Genomic DNA, 16919 nt, shown 5'->3' on the forward strand with positions numbered 1-16919 from the left:
GGTGAGAGGAAGAGAAGGGAGGGCAGGAGTATGGGGGAAAGAGGGACAAGCGATGACAGGAGAGAGACAAGCGCTTTGCCCTGTTGCATCCGGGACCTGGTTATCCGGTTCCCATTTGGAGCCTTCTCCAGCTGCTCAGTTCTCAATCTCACCCACCCGGGGAGTTTCGCAGGGAGTTGCGGGGGTTGAGTTTTCTTGCCTGTGAGACTGTTTTCTCTGCCTTTCAGGGCTGCTGTAGGAGCTGGATGAATCCAGGCCAGCTCCCGGCACGGGGAGGTCGTGCAGAACCCAGGTTAGCAGTAATTGCTCTCTCCGAGGCGGGACCTGTCTGCTGTTGAGCAGAACTTCCGGCTGCAAGGGCTTGAGCGCTTGAGAGATGTCTAGCGCAGCTGAAAGACTGACAGATTTCACTGGGTTTTTTCTAGTCTTTGTGTGTGTGTGTGTGCCGGTAACACAGGGCCTCATACTAGGCAAGCGCAGGGCAAGAGCTCTGCGGTCACCGATGCGCGCGCACGCCGGCCTCTGCAGCGGCATGTGGGTCCCCTATTGGCAGGCCCAACCCCTCGGCGGTCTCCTGGGCTAATCCGGAGCTTTTCTCTGCAGCGACGGGTCCCCCGCCAGGCCAGGCCGAAAGTTAGGCTGACTCATTAATGTGGACACTGCAAGGCGCACCTACGCTGACCTTTCTGCCTCTAATGGGCTCCTCCCGAATGAAGTCGGAGCTGGGCGGGCACAGCCGGGCTCAGGACCTCGCAGACAGCGACCATCAAGGTTCTGCTTTGCTCTACATCCCTCCACAATCTCGAGCCTTGGGGAAATGGGTGCGGTGAGGGCCCGCCCGTGGGGACCCGCCCAGCTGGGCTTCCCACTGCCACGGGCTCCCTTTGGTTTTTGCAGCCAGCCGGCGACACTCCACATTTCCACGTCCATTTCACAGAGGAAGAAACTGAGGCTCCCGGACTTAGGAGAACGCAAGCGCCAGGGAGAATGAAGTCTGGGTTTCCGGTGGTGACACCAGACGTTTCCACGGGTCGGGTTGGCCGGGTGAGAGGGGAAAGCGGCGGGTAAATATTTGGGGCTGTAACCCGGGCTCCGGCGGCAGCTAGTCACTGCGGTTCCCGGCGGGCGCGTGGCGGGGGCGGTGCCTGTAGGCGGGGCGGCCCCGCCCCAGCCCGCTGCAGCCGGCCCAGGCCGGGGCGGCTATAAGAGCGCGGGGCAGCGGGGATCCCGGCCGCCGGCAGCTCGCCATCGGGCGGAGGAGCAGCGCGCGCGGGTGCGCACGGAGGCGAACCCCACTGTCCGCTCTCGGTCCTTGCCGGCGCCTCGGGGGGCCGAGCCCAGCCGCTCCATGAAGCCCCCCACGGTGCAGGGCAGCTCCGCGGCTGCAGGTGAGGACCGGGGTTGGGGATCCCCAAGGCCGGCCCCAGGTGGGGGTCCGAGGAGCGCGGCCCGTGGGGCGCCTTTACACGCCCGCCTTCCTGTCTCGGGCGGGGGCGGGGACCCTGCCCCACGCGTGAGGCTCATCCTGACTCGGCCTCCTTCCCCAGCCCTTGCGAGCGAGCGCGCGGCGCGGGGTCCGGCCACTGGGGGGAAAGCGTGGGCCGTGCGATTAGCGTCCAGCTGGGCTCCGCGCCGTGGGCTCCGGTAGGACGCCCAGGAGGGCGGGCGGCAGGACTGGGATGCCGGGGCTCACGCCCGCCGCACGCGTGTGAGCTGACCCCGCAGTCCACCCGGTCTCCGGAGCGGGGCGCGCTGGACCCCATCCCTGACCCCGAGCCCGCCGTCCCCGCCCAGCCCCGGCCTTGGACGCGGCGGCCGCCGACCTGACGGACGCGCTCTGCGAGTTCGATGCGGTGCTGGCCGACTTCGCGTCGCCCTTTCACCAGCGCCACTTCCACTACGAGGAGCACCTGGAGCGCATGAAGCGGCGGAGCAGCGCCAGCGTCAGCGACAGCAGCGGCTTCAGCGACTCGGAGAGTAAGTGCGGCCGGCACCCGGCCTGCTGCTGCCTGGGCTTGGCCTCAGTTTGCCTCGCTGGGCGCCCGGTCCAGGAGGCCTGCAGAGCTGGCACCCGGAGGACCCGATGGGCCGCCTGGCTGCCCAGCTGTGTGGCGAGCCTGGAGCGTTGCAGCAGCCAGGTGGGACTCACGGGACCTGAGCCAGACCTTGCAGGGCTCCCACTTGGAGCCAGACCTCCGCTGTTGTCTCCTCTGAGCCATAACTTTTGAGAGAATGTGGACCAAGTGCCACTGGAACGGGAGGGGCGGCTGGGGACATGTGAGAGCACGGCTCTGAAACATTTGTGAAAGCAGGAAAGTTTCATAAACTGCTATTCTTGGAATTTTTTTTGAAATAACTTCTTGCATTTTCTTCTGGGCACACGCTCCCAGACGTGTTGCTCCATGTAATTTTGAAACTCTCCGGCACTGCAAAATTGAAAAACTGTTTAGAGTGTCTGTCTTCCTTCACATAGGCCCAGCAGCCGGGCTGGGGCACAAACCCTTGAAGTGTTTTCCTGGTGACTTTTCTTGAGATGGAGGTCACTCTCAGGGTCTCTGTTAAACAACCTTGTAAAAGAGACAACTTTTTTTCCCCCAGAAACTTGAATGTACCAGTCGATTATGGGTATCTGTGGTAAACACTTTTTTAAATTATGGTTTCCAAAACCATTTTTAAGTGAGTTTTAGGCTGACAGTGGTGAAGCATTCCCAGAATCCCAGCACTCAGGAGGCTGAGGCAGGAGGATTGCTGCAAGTTCAAGGCCAGCCTGGGCTACAAAGTAAGGTCAAGACCAGCTTGAACTTCATAGCTTTCATAGCTTCATAGTGAAGTATTGTTTCAGAGGAAAAAAAAAAGGGGGAAAAGATTTACATTTTTTCTGTTTATTCTTGAGCCTTTAGTCCCTGGATGGGTGCTATGATGCAGGAAACATCTTGCCCTTTACTGCCCTTGAAAATGGTCTTTCCTGGTGATTCTCCGTCCTGAAATCTGGAGTTCTTTCTTGTTACTGTTCTTTCTGTCAAGGGGTAATGGCCCTCACCACCCAGGTCTGAGTTTGAGTCCAAAGGAAGTGTTAAATTTTTTGAAATTTGTCTCTGTGCCTGTGGCCAAACTTAAATGGGGGCACAGAGCAAGTTATTCATCACATACAGATTCTCTCATCCACGGGAAAGAAAGCCAGTCATTGCTTCTCTATGGTGAAGAACAGCTTCTTTCCAAGCCACAGCCCCATTCTGCCAGAACACGGCCAGAGCTCGCCCATTCACGGCTGACTGTGAGTTCTGCTGTAAGTGTAGTTTGCTCCCCACAAGACTGGTTAGAAATAGCCTGGCAGGAATTGTGTGTGTCTCAGTAGCCATTTCTCAAGAAAGCATAGAATGTGTATCTTAATTGCTGCCAAGGATTAAGCACAGATGCTTGTTCTGCTCATGGTGCTTTGATGTTTTTCTGCAGGAGAAACGCAGGAGAGATCAGCCTCCCAAAGGGGGCAACCAGGAGACCGATAGTGACAGCAATTCACTTTTACCGTGCCCTTACTATGATTATTTATTAGTTCTTGCTATTAATGATCTCTTTGCTGTTCTTCGGGCTGTTTTCCAGCTAAGTTAGGTAGCATTGTCTGATAACATTTTTCTGATAAAAGCTGATTTTCCACAGCCTTGTTCTCTCACTGTAGGTGGTTGGCTAGTGTGGGAAGAAAGTCTTGTTGAGTCCAAAGCATGTGTCCATTTATCAGTGGTGGTTGTGTTTAAACATCTCCCTTTAAACTAGCAGGTCAGTTAAGTTCAGAACTCCTAACACTCAAAGAGGACAAAATCACAATTGCAGATTAACTTCATATTACTGATAGGATTCGAATGGTCAATTTGACTGAAGTACAGTTGTTCCTTTCTGATAGATTTGCTTTCCAGCAAGTAATATCAGGCACTTTAGTGGGAGAAATTTTAAAGTAAAAGGGGAAATATAATTGGGAGCTAAGGAAGTCTTCTTCAAACCTGATCCTCAAGGTGCTTTAGAAATTGTGAGTATCGTTAGTTTGAATTAGTTTTTAAGAAAGTATCCTTTTTAAAGTTATAAAAGTATAACTTGATTTCTCAAATGCATTTTAATGAACTTTTTACTCACTATATTTCAAATTCTAACTGATGTATTTATGTTTTACTGGTTGGTTTTAGGTAGGATGATCTTACTTCTCTGATGTTCTGAAGTCTCACATACATTTTTCTTTGTAGGAGGTAGTGTTTTGCTATTTGGGAGGAAAGGTCTGAGGTCTACTCTGTGTGCTAAGACTGTGATATAATAGATATTTTAGGGAATGAGGAACTGGCTTTAGCTTGAGCAAGTGTTAGACCATCTGGCCTAATTCCAAAAGAGGGAACCTCCTGGGCCTCGGGAGAACAGAATGACAGTGTGTTGTGGCTGCTCTGCCTAGGACTCACTGACATCAGAACTTGAACTCTTTCAAGCCATGAAAGAATGGAGCCAGTTAACAGCCATGATTGCCTGGTGGTACTGTTCAGAATTCTTGGTGAGTGACAGGTCTTATTCTGATGCCTGGTAAGTTGTCTAGAGGAATCAAGCAGTCATAGAACAGGAATTGGGGCCACAGTAAAATGAGAGACTGTATTATTGTGCCCTACTTTAAGTAGGCTGTAAGAATTTAGATTTTGGGGATAAGAACCACTCCCCCATCCCTGCCATCCCCTGTGGAAAAGAGGAAAGCGATCCAAGGCTGCCTTTGTCTCAGTAAATTACTATAGTTTGTTTGCCGTAAATGTGTGGGGTTGTTCTATGTTTAGAGAAGCTCTGGGCAAGGTTTACTCTCGGTGGTTTTCCTTTCTACTGGAGTAGCACATGTTGGCGCTAACCCTAAATTAGCACCACCCCCCAAACTCAAAGTCCCCAAACTCAAAGTCCATACCTGCCTTTTAAGCAACCCTCTGTTTTTGCCGTGGAGTTTCTCAAGCTATTTGGCGCACCTAAAGTTAGCACTAGTATATTGAATACACCTCTATTTCTTTTGGCAGTGTCTTAGAAAACTGAGCGCCCAGGTTTTGATTTCAGTGCCCTATGTGGACCTGTCATGGATGTATCCAGTGGGGTTCTGAGATGCTTGTGAGGTAGGGCTTCAGAGCTGATTGAAGTAGACATTAAAGGCCCTGAAATACCCAGCTGTGCTACCTTTCAAAGTCCTCCGAATCACCACTGTTATGAGTCCTTTGAGTCCTTTGAATCCCCGTTAGTGGCGGTACCTGGCACGGCATTGAATCAGTAGTATGTGGGTATGCTATCAGCCAGTGACACATTGCTGTCACTTTATCAGGCCAACTGGCTGTCATCTTGCAAGGAATAGATCTAGTTCCAGGGGAGTGGAAGGAACAGGAGGACAGGTCTTGCTTACCTTTTAATCTACCACGACACTGGAATGAGATGTTTGTTGTGGGTGCCTAGTGAAAGCACGTGGAAAGACATTTCACTGGGACAGGGTAACGCGAGGTCTGGAATTTGAGGTTCTTCTGTGCTGAAAACTTCTTCTGGAGAGTCTCTGAAGAGAAACTTCAAACATTGCACTGCTGTCAAAATAGAGCAGAAAACCAGGGCTTAGCATCGTATTCCTATTATTCTGTGTGATGACCTTTGCTCTTCTGACCTGTTCTCTATTTTGCTAAGAAATTGAGAAAAAAAATCATTAATGCCACTCAGAGTGCCTAGATGTTTACTGCCCTATTACCTAGTCTCTGCTGCCCACACTGTCCACAGTGCTGTAGCTTGGGGCTCTGGGGTTGCTCTTTTCATTCTGTATGTGAATGGCATTAGTAGACTTACCAGAGTGCAACTAATTGGGGTGGATTCAGCTCTAGGATGCTGAGGGTTCATTTCCTCTTGATGGTTGACAGTGGAACATCACAGAATCTGGAGCTGGGTTAGCCCAGACTGTGTACCTCATGGAAGGAGATGACAGCCACCGTGCGGCAGTGAGTTGGCAGGGTGTGAGCTGATGGTGTGTGTGTGTGCGTGGGAGGGGTCTGGAGCAGGGGAAGTGAGCATATGGTATGCTGACGTGTCTGGGTGCATGTTTATATATAGAAATATTGTAACTCAGAGTTCTTTCCTCTTTGGCCTTTATTATGGAAGTATGAATTCATCAGTATAGTAATAAGAGGAACTGCTAACCACTTTGTTGGTTTAGCTTGCTACTGAGTTTCTCAGTCAAGTAAAATGCAGTTGTCTTGAATTTGGAAGGCAGCTATGCTCACCACTATACCACCAACGCGTTTGTCTTGAATTTGGAGAAAGTGCTTAGATCACAGCATGTCTCTAATCCTTCAGAGTCAGATTAGAGACAAATTGGGGCCATCTTCTGAGTCTTTGGCTCCTTTTCCAGTGTTTCCCAAGCCACTTGCGTTGTTGAGTTTTGTCTGACTCCTCCTTGGCTATCCTGTACCATCCTCTTTTGCAATGGCCTTTTCCATGTTGAAATAATTGCTTCCCCAAACACTCAGTAGTCTTCGGTCTACTTGCCTGGAAGGTGAACTCATTGTGGTGGCTCCCTTCTGCAAAGCATGATCATATGTGGGTATAAAGTTGCTGACATGCGGCCAGAACAGAGCTGAAGTCTGAAGATGGGCGAAGCCCCAGTAGTGCAAGGAGGCTGGGTGGAGTGAGGTGTGGTGCCTGCTGTTCAGGGAGATAAAGATAAAGGTCCTCAAGTTGCGAGCCAGTGAGTTTTTGGAGCTGGGACTCTGAATCAGGAATCGGGTGAAGTTCTTGAATTTTTTCCGAAGCAAGGATAATGTGCTAAGGGTCTCATATCTCTTCTGGGTTATCAGCTGTCATGGGGCCCTCTGCAGTTTCCTCGCCCCCAAGTCTTGCTTCATTTCTCTCCATGTTCCCCAAGTTTTCCTCATGGTGAGTCCCCTGGTCATTGCAGTGACAAATACCAATGAGCATCCTTAGGTCTGCAGTGGTCACGGCTGCTTTCCTGGGTACAGGGAACTGTCCTCTAGAGCTCAGCTGAAAAATGAAACAGGGCTCCGAGGACTTTCTAAGTCAAGTTTGGGAGAGCGCCAGTGTTTGAGGAATTATTAACAACAGCAGGGCACAAAAAGTGTCCCATGACCATGTAAACTTGGGAAATAGGGCCAAATTGGTTTATCGCAAGACTTTTCTGGAATGGTTCACATGGATGATCAAGGGTACTCAGTTGTTTCTGTAACTTACTTGGTCATGCAGCTCTTGTCTTTAGAGGACCATCATTCTGAGGAGTCTATTTGGGGGAGGGAGGAATGTAGGTATAAGGCTCAGTGTTTTTGCACGGTCCTTTTAGATGACCTGAACTGAACCTTTTGAAGGGAGAATTAGGTTTTGAGGGTGAGTCACAAAGGTCTTCTGGACATTTTTTGGAAAATGGACTACACAGACAGGTGGGAAAAAAGAAAACAAGACTGTGGCCAGGTCACCTGGTCAGAAGGAGGAAGGAGAAAAAGCCAACCAGTGTTCCCAAGAAGATGCAGTAGCCTTGTAGGGATGAAACTGAGTTCTTTCCAGACCAGAAACCTCTTTCTGAAATGCTAATTCTTTTTATACCTAACATATCTTATGTAACTTAGTCAAGTTCATTTTGGCTTCTGAGAACCAAAGCAATGTCTTTTTGTCTCCGCTGAGCTGAAGAGAATTAGCTTGAAGCAAAAGAACCCTAAGAGAAATAAGGAACCCAGCCAGGCCCTCAGTGCTCAGCCACGCTGCTCCTCACCGGGAGAGCCTGTCCAGAGCCGTCTCTGCTACAGCCAGGGCTGCTTTTGCTTTAACCTGGAGGCTGTGCCATGTGCTCACAGTGGCCACATCCTGCTTCCGCTGCCTGCTCTGCCTCTGGGCCCTCTGTCACCACCCTGCAGTAGGGCTGGCAGTGGGCCCATGGGGCTGGTTTCCTTCTCCCCTGCAGAACCAAGAGAAATAGAATCTCAGCACTCCAAGGTGGGAGGGACTTTCTATTTTTTTGAGGGATAAACTGAGGCCCAGATACACTGTCTTTGCTCCAGGGCACGTGCTTCTGGGCCTCCTGTGGCCCTGCTTCTATAGAGACCCTACCCTCCTGTCACTCCGGAGGGGTGAGAACAGGAGCAGTGAAACCCCTTGCATGTCTGTGGCAGACAGACCAGTGGACATCTTCATCTTTTCCTCTAGCTTGTCCCTAGACTATAAGGTCTTGGGGGAAATCCACCATAAAAATTCTCTCATGAGCAGGGAGTCATACTGATGATGATTTGTGCGGGTGTTTGTGTGTGTTATTGAACCCAGCACTTTCCACTAGCTGTATCTCTAGCCCTTTTAGAAATCTTTTACTTCATGACAGGGTCTCACTAAGTCACAGATTGCCTCAGCTGAGTTTGAACTTGCAATTTTTTTTTTCTTTCTTTCTTTTTAGTTTTTTCTTTTCTGTTCCTTTTCTTAGATCTCTCTCTCTCTCTCTCTCTCTCTCTCTCTCTCTCTCTCTCTCTCTCTCTCTCTCTTTCCAGACAGGTTCTCACTGTGTAGCCCAGGCTGGCCTTGCAGCAATCCTCCTGCCTCACACTGCTGAGGACTGGGATTACAGAGCTGCGCAGCACACTCGGCCTGAATTTACGGTCCTCCTGCCTCAGCCTCCCAGAGTTCCGCCACGTCTGGCTGGGAGAGATTATTAATATAGTAACGGGGCCCAACTTTGTGCTTGTAGTTTTAGGGAATTCAGAGGGCAGAAGGATATTTTTTCATGACTCAGTCATTGGGTTTGACTTTTGATCAGTAGCTTCTGTGTGCAAGTAGAGGTCTGGTCCTAATGATTCCATCATAGTTTTTTAAGGAAGCGAGGATTTTTGCTGTGCTTGACTGGAGACGTGCTCACATGTGCACATGTACTCTGCCCTTCCTTGAATCATTTTGGGGCATAAATACAGTATCTGGAAACCTACCTGTTTATCAGAGGTTTGCCATTTTTGCAGATAGATTTTATCATAGGTTTTGTTCCTTTTGCAGATAAATTGCTGTCAATAGATAATAGACGGATGAATCTACAGTTTAGTGACTACTGTTTCTAATGAGTGTGACTTCTTTTTGGAAGGTGCAGATTCACTTTACAGAAACAGCTTCAGCTTCAGTGATGAAAAACTAAATTCTCCAACAGATTCTGCCCCAGCTCTGCTCTCTCCCTCCCTCACACCTCGGAAAGGTAAGGCTCATTAGTTGGAGTGTGAGTTTTTCTGCTTTTATAGTTCCTTCTCCTTCTCAGCCCTTTCTGCTTTCCTTTATCCCTGCCAGTCTTTCCAAATGGGAAGCAAACAGATAGAGCTGATACCTTAGAAGGGGAGAATGTAAAGTGAATTTGTTATTTCTCAGGGTTTTGATTGGTGTTAGAACAAGATCAGATGGTTAGGGCACAGGGAAAAAGAGAACTTATACATTCTAGACTGTTCTCTCATGTGGTATAAATGAAGCTGTACCAAATGATAGTTTTTTACTGGGTTCCTCCCAGACTAGTTGGTTCTAAAATTTAAAACTCAGCAGATTGGCTTTGTAAAAAGGAGGATTTTTTTTTATTACATTAACTATTTAAGCAATACTTTCAGATGACCAATTAGGAGACAAGCAGTACTGTAACACAATTCAAATTGGCACCTGCAGCCTGGTGCTACCGATTATTAAGAAAACTAAAAAGTTTTTAAGGATGCATGAGGTATTTTTTAGTTTTGGAACTGGCAAAGTGTCTTCAGCTAGAGAGCTCAATGTTCTCTTAAAGAAATGTGAAGATTCCATCACTGTTTTCAGTCTGGCATTGAGATGGAACTTCTCTCCTTTTTGGAAGAGGTATTTTAAAATCCCCTCCTTAACTCAGCAAAGTTAGCCACCCCTGGGGCTTCCGCCACTGTCCAGGCTTCAGTCTGTAATGGATCTGTGGAATTCAGAGACAGAGCAGGCTAGCAGGTAGCTTGAACTGTGCCCTGATTTGCTACCTGATCCTCTAGAAATTAAAGAGGGAAAAATAGCCCTCCAGTGGCAAATTGACTTGAAAAACTAAGAACAATGAACTATTTGTAGCCAGCACAGGGTGCGTAATAAAAAATATCCAGCATTTCAGGGAAAGCACGATTAATAAACACTACAGAACCAAGTGAAATATACTCCAGGCTATAGAGAGAACAGTATCTAGATGCGGACTCCATTCCTTGTGCTGGCATTCAGGTAGGATGATGGGATAAGGAACAACAATAGTTCTTTATGCATTTCATGCTGGAAAGATTCTGAGAGCTGCCATGTTGCCCCCGAGCAGTGACCCAAACAAAACTGCCTCAAAAGGAACGGGCAGCAACCAATTACACTTAGGGCTGGTCCAGGACACACTTCAATAAGTTTTTGAGGATAAATGTAAAGTGAAAACAATCCATTCCATAATCCCGGAAATTCCATTGTCTTTGAAAACTTGACATGGGGATCATCTTTAATATGGAAACCAAAGAGAAGAATCAAGAGTTATCATGTACAGGTACAAGTTCTCTATGATGAATGAGATACAGATCTAAAATGTACTGGTGAAATAAAAAATTTTTAAAAATATGGCAACCAAAGTCTCTCCTGTTTTACAGCCAAATTAGGAGACACAAAAGAGCTAGAAGACTTTATTGCTGATCTGGACAGAACATTAGCAAGTGAGTACATACCTGGTATTAAAAAAATCAAAGAAAACTAATGGACAAAGTGTTATAATGTTTATAAGCTTGGCTGGGGCAGGAAGTTACACCATAAGACTTGTTTAGGGCTAGAAATAGGACCCGCGTGGCTCAGAAAGATTTTCTGAGGATAAGCTTGCATTAAAGCAGCCTGTGTTCAGTGAGAACGGGTCACCAGCAAACAATGGTTTCTTGTTTGGGGAATGGAAAGTGAGCAAGGCTGGAGCATGACCATCCCGATGGCTTGCCAGGTTTCTCAGAGAAGGGATGATTAGCAAGCTGAAAGCCTCCATCCTGGGCTCCAGGGTAATTTTCCTATGTTTCCCTGCTCTTTCCAGGGTCCAGTGTGAGGTCTGACTTGTAAGAGTTGGGTGCCAAAGAGAGAATTGACTTGGGGAGACCGAGTCAATTACCAAATGACTTGAATTAAATACGCAAGACTTCTGATTTAGGAGTTACATTAATGATGACTAATATTGGAAAATGAAGACATCAGAACATAACTACAATAATGAAGACTAGCAGGAGGGACTGTCACACTCTTTCTACACACACACACACACACACACACACACACACACACACACACACGTACACACACACTCTACTTTGAAAGGACAAATTTGCAAGAGACAGGACAACTGATCAATGTAAGCTTCCAGAATGAGTTTCACAAATGGTTTTGTGGCAGCCGGGGTCTTGTTCAGTCATACGGTGAGCCTCAGAGAACCTCGTCACAGTCTCTTAATATTTTCTAGTGAATTTTCTTTAAGAAGCAGTCTATGCTATACTCGTTACCAGGTAAATTAGATCAGAAAGTGGCTACGTAAAAATAGCTGTTCTTAATATGCTCCCAGACAGAACTAAGTATCAGCTGGAAAGCCTTTGTATGATCTCTTCCTATTTGAAGATTTTATGGCCCCTTTTCTTATATGCTGCACCATCCTACATCATAGAACCTAGACCTGTTGTGACAGATTATTATAATTGCAGCGCAGTTCATATCAGATCCAAATAACAAGCCTGCTTCTTCATGGAAATCGCAGCTGGCTGCTCAGTCGGTCCAGTTACCCAGTTAGCCAGACACATTACGTGGGAAGCCGGCCATTAAGTTTGGTGCTTTGATGCCAGTCTGAGACTGATGTGGTGAAGTGTAGGAACTATGCACTTCTGTGAGTGACTAACAGACCTGTGCGGGTCTCCTGTTTACAGGTATGTGAACTAAGGAGTTCTTACCATGTAAAAGAAGCTTCACAAAACTCCAAGAACCTGCAAAACTCAGCTACTAGAAAATCAGCTGCTGCCAGAGGAAGGAGAGAGAAATCCTCAACCACCAGGCCATGCTTAAGCCCACCCCAAGATTAGCTCTTGGGTCTACCTCTGGGCAATTCAAACAGTGAGACTGACTTTGTTTACCTACGTGCAACGTATTAGAACAGATGATCTATGCTAATGTTATATTTTTCTCTTAAAACATAGCTTTTCTGTAATTTAAAGTGCTTTTATGAAAATATTTGTAATTAATTATATATAGTTGGAAATAGTAATATGCTTTCCCCATTATAATATATTTTTGTATACAAATAAAATTTGAACTGGATCCTGTGTTTTGTAAGCATCTCTTTTCTTTATTTCTGTCACTGTAATTCTATTCAGTAAACTCTAGTGGGAGGGAACGAGCATCAAGACTCCTAACAATAACCCTTGGCGGCTGCTGGATTACAGCATCGGGGCGATGATGGACCCCAGAATGCTTTCCTGGGAGGTCAGTCAGTGCTGTAGAGGGCCGCACCGACAGGGCTGCTGGGAAATTTTAATGTGAGGATTGTGCTTTCCGTGGACGTTAGTTTTTTCTTCTGTCCCACCCACTTTGTTCTATCAGGTCACCTTTGTGGGTATACGGACTCTTCCTGTGGTTAGAGAAAATACCACTTGTATTTTCTCAAACTCCACGACCTAAATAGAAGGGGAAATTGGGGCAGCTGGAAGACTTAAAAATGAAGTGCTTTCCAATCGTGGCTAAGGAAGACTTGATGGTGCTGCCTCGAGGCTAACAGTGTCAGGCAGTCTCAGAGTCTGTAAGCCTGTGTGCAGATGGAGGCTTTGATGGGAAAGCTTGGTGCACAGAAGTACATGAAACAAACCCACACCCACCTGCCTTTGTTGTTCTAGGTTTTTTTTTTTTCTTTTGCAGTACTGAAGATTGGACCCAGGGCCTTTACACTGACTTATATTCCCAGTCCACTTCTCCCCTCCCCTCCCCTCCCCTCCCCCCTCCTCCTCTCCTTCCCTTCTCTCCCTCTCTTTCTTTCTTTCTTTCTTTCTTATCACTAAGTCTCTGAATTTTCCATGGTGGTCTTCACTTTTGACTCACCTGCTTCAGGCTCCCAGAGTGCTGGCAATACAGGTGTGTGCCGCGACTCCCTGCTGAGGAGAAGCATAAATGTGGGAAGTTCATGGTTCTGTTTACGCTTTTCTATCTTTAGAATCTCCTTAAAATAAACAGACATTACTTTCATAAACAATAGAAGCTGGGCATGCCTGTAATCCTAGCACTCTTGAGGGCTGAGACAGGAGGAGTGTGAATTCTAGCTAGTCTGGAGCCAAATCGAACTGAACTAAACCAGTCAAATACAATCAGCACAAAGTTAGTCCAGTCCAGTCTTTACATTCTTGAATAACATACATCCCATCTATTACTAGAGGTGTGTGCTGCATGACCCTTCCATATTTCTATGCACAGCAGACTGGATATACAATTACGATCCCATCCGGTTCTCATGGAGCTGAAAATTCCCATCACCTCGTGGTGTCGCAGCTACCAAAATGTTGTAGTGCGCTATATGACATTACTCGTGTTCATGGTGATGCTGCTGTAAACAAAGGCTGCAAGGCTAATCCTACAAAAGCAGAGCTTGTATCATGTACAGCACATACAAGTTGATGACAATGACTGTGCTCTTGGTTTATGTATTTACCACTCTGTCACTGTTTTACAGAACACTCCTACTATGCAACAGTTTGTTTGAGACTGTGCCATGTTACACTGTGGCAGCCTCACACGTCCTGTGTGTACCTCTTGATGGTATCAAGGGACTGCCCTAGTGACTGACCTCTTACGGCTAGGTTTCACTAGGTCCATGCTATGATGTTCACACAGTGACAAAATTGCCTCCTGCTGCATTTCTCAGAAATGTCCCTTGTTAAGTGACATAAGATTGTACTCCCGGTACCGATAAAAACGAAAAAAAGACCAAAAAAAAAAAAAAAAAAAAGATTGTACTCATGTCTTCAAGAGCTAGCTACTGTCTTTGATTTATTTTTTAAGACATTGGGAAAAAATTCTAGTTTTTGTATGTTTTTGCATTTTTTCTTCTCCCCAGTCATAGAAAGCTTTTGAGTTGAATGCAAATACTTTTCATTTTATTTTTAAAAAATTGTATATCAGGATTTACTGGAAGAACTATACACACACACATACACACACATGTATATGTATATATACATATCTATGTATATGATGTAAAGGATATATATATGTATAGCTATATAAGATACATAAAGTATTTAGAAGGCAACCTCCAGCCAGAAGTCACAGGGGGTCCTCACTGCAGAGCACTGTCTGGTCCACATTGGGAAGCTGAACTGCTCTGGAAGCCCAGAGACAGATGTTCCAGGACAATGCCTTTTGGTTGGTGCCACCCACATCCAGGTGAGTTTTCTCTCATCAGAAAGTCAATCACCAGATATATCCGGAGCTGTGCTAAATTAACCCGCTAAGTGTTTCCTACTCAAGTTGACAGTACAGTTAGCTATTGTAAATTATTTATCTATTCTGGATACTTCATATAAATCAAATCATGAACTACACGCCTCTTGTCTCTGGCTTCTTTCACTTAGCATATCATTTTCAAGATTTAATCATGATTCATGGGTGAATCAGTGGCTCATTCTTTTCTATAGGTACATAATATTTCATCGTGTGGATATGCTACATTTTGTTTATAAGTCCATTGATTATTAATGGACATTTTGGTTGTTTCTACTTTTGGCCAGTGAGTAATGCTGTTATAAATATTTATGTATTTGTTTTCATTTCTCTTAACTATACAACTAGGAGTGGAGTTGTTCCTTTGTTAATTGTATAGTTAACTTTTTGAGGAACTACCAAAAAAGCTGTCTTTCTTTTTTTAAAATATATTTTGAGACAGGATCTTGTATGTAGTCCAAGCTGCCTCAAACTCTCAATGATCCTCCTGCCTCAGCCTCCCGAGTGCTGGAATTACAGGCATGTGCCACCACGCCCTGCTAAAATTTTCAAAGCAGCTGCACCATTTTACAGCACCACCAGCAATGCATGGGGTTCTGATTTCTCTGTAGTGCCAAAGAACGTATGAGTTCTGACTTCTCCAAATTCTCATCAACACGTACACTCACTTACCTTTTTGAATATAGCCGTACTAGTTCATTTGAGGTGGGTATCATTACAGTTTTGCTGTGCATTTCCACTTGACTAATAATGTCTTTTCATGCACCTGCTGGCCATTTGTATATCTCTTTGAGGGAAATGTCTATTTAGAGCCTTTTCCACTTAGTGGCATAGTGGCACACACTTGTAATCTCAGCACTCAGGAGGCTGAGGGCAGGAAGATCATGTGTTCAAGGCCAGCCTACACTACATATTGATACTCTGTCTAAATGCACAGACATGTATAAACATTCTCTCTTTCTCTCTCTCTCTCTCTCTCTCTCTCTCTCTCTCTTTCTGTCTGTCTCTAACACACACACACACACAGTTGTGTTTTCAATGTTGAGTTGTAGGAATTTTAAGTGTGTACTGAATACAAATTCCTATCAGATTATACGATTTCCAAATATTCTCTCCTATTTGGTGAGCTGCCTTTTATTTTTTGTCATTCAAAGCACAAAATTTTTAATTTTTTAATGAGTCCAATTTATCTATTCTTTTGTTGCTTATGGTTTTGGTGACATATATAAGAAGTCATTTTAGATTAGTCAGTCTATCTAAAATCATAAAGTTATCCTTTTAAAGAGTTTTATAGTATTAATTTTCCTATTTAAGTCTGTGGTATCTTTTGAGTTAGTTTTTGTGTGTGATGGAGTAGGAGTCTACTTCATTCTTTTGTGTGAGAATATTCAGTTGTCATAGCACTAATTTATTGAAAATAGTATTTCCCCCTTTGAATTGTGTTTTTATGCCTTTAGGGAAAATCAACTGACAATAAGGGTTTTTTTAAATGGATTTTCAGTTCTATTCCATTGATCTATATTCCTATCCCTGTTCCAACACCACAGTCTTAGTTAATAGTTTTGTACTAGTTTTGATCTTATCATATATGGACCTTTCAATTTTATCCTTCTTTTGCAAGATATTTTGGCTGATCTAGGATCCTTATGTTTCTATTACATTTTAGCATCAGCTTGTTGGTTTCTACGAAAAGGCAGATAGAATTTTGGTAGAGATTACATAGTATCAATTGGAGAACCTGTTGGGGTTGTTTGTTTATTTGCTTGTCTTTTGGTACTGGGGATTGAACTCATGACCTCCGCTTACCAGGAAGGCGCTTATAGTGCTGAGCTAAACCCTTTGGGAAGCATTGGCATCTTAACAATATTAGTCCTCCTTGCAAATGATGACCATGAAATATCTTTCGCTTTATTTAGATATTCTTTTAATTTCCTCAACTCTGTTTTGTAATTTTCAATAGAAAACATGATTGTCTTTGTTAAGTTTATTTGTATTTTATTCTTTTTGATGCTATTGTAAATAGATTTTTTCTTGATTTCATTTTTAGATTTTTTTATTGCTATTAGAGAAAAAAATACCACTAATATTTGTGTATCAATCTTGTACCTTGCAACATTGCTATACTTATTTATAGTAATGTATGTATTCTATATATATGGTCATATTGTTTGCAAATATTATTTTACTTTTTCCTACATACAATCCGATTTCCTCTTACTGCTGTTTCTTTTTTTCATTGCTTAGGTTACAACTTCACTAAAAACATTGAAATGGAGAAGGAATGGTAAAAAGGAACCATTCTCATTTTCTTTCTGACCTTAAAGGACAAACTTTTACCATTAAATATAATGTCTTTTACTTTAGTTGTAAATTTTTCTTCTTTTTTAGTCAAATGAATACTTTGATTTGTTTTCTAAGCTTGATTTTTCCATTTCATGGATCTGGTTCAT

The 16919-nt window shown here is 44.9% G+C and overlaps 1 protein-coding gene and 1 long non-coding RNA gene across 2 annotated transcripts; one reads left to right on the forward strand and one right to left on the reverse strand.

The window, feature by feature from the left end:
* The first annotated feature begins 594 nt into the window (after nucleotides 1-594).
* On the forward strand, nucleotides 595-12300 carry Rgcc (regulator of cell cycle). The gene is made up of 6 exons (XM_013141123.3): nucleotides 595-771; nucleotides 898-1388; nucleotides 1795-1977; nucleotides 9098-9205; nucleotides 10617-10679; nucleotides 11913-12300. The coding sequence occupies exons 2-6, from the start codon at nucleotides 1349-1351 to the stop codon at nucleotides 11918-11920; spliced, it is 402 nt and encodes a 133-aa protein (XP_012996577.1). The 5' UTR covers nucleotides 595-771; nucleotides 898-1348; the 3' UTR covers nucleotides 11921-12300.
* Nucleotides 11990-13223, reverse strand: LOC134471991 (uncharacterized). The gene is made up of 2 exons (XR_010041807.1): nucleotides 13075-13223; nucleotides 11990-12610 (listed from the first exon to the last, which is right to left on the reverse strand). It is a non-coding gene; the product is annotated as an uncharacterized LOC134471991 (long non-coding RNA).
* Nucleotides 13224-16919: the final 3696 nt, after the last annotated feature.

This window comes from Cavia porcellus, unplaced genomic scaffold (genome assembly GCF_034190915.1).
Source record: "Cavia porcellus strain 051 isolate PalLab524CR breed Dunkin Hartley unplaced genomic scaffold, mCavPor4.1 scaffold_21, whole genome shotgun sequence".
Classification (NCBI taxonomy): Eukaryota; Metazoa; Chordata; class Mammalia; order Rodentia; family Caviidae; genus Cavia; species Cavia porcellus.

What these genes read in the sequence shown, in the direction of transcription:
- Rgcc (XM_013141123.3), top strand. Translation starts at nt 1,349, where the DNA reads ATGAAGCCCCCCACGGTGCAGGGCAGCTCCGCGGCTGCAG. An exon ending in GGGCAGCTCCGCGGCTGCAG is followed by an intron (nt 1,389 to 1,794) that starts GTGAGGACCGGG and finishes GTCCCCGCCCAG; the next exon opens with CCCCGGCCTTGGACGCGGCG. An exon ending in CGGCTTCAGCGACTCGGAGA is followed by an intron (nt 1,978 to 9,097) that starts GTAAGTGCGGCC and finishes TCTTTTTGGAAG; the next exon opens with GTGCAGATTCACTTTACAGA.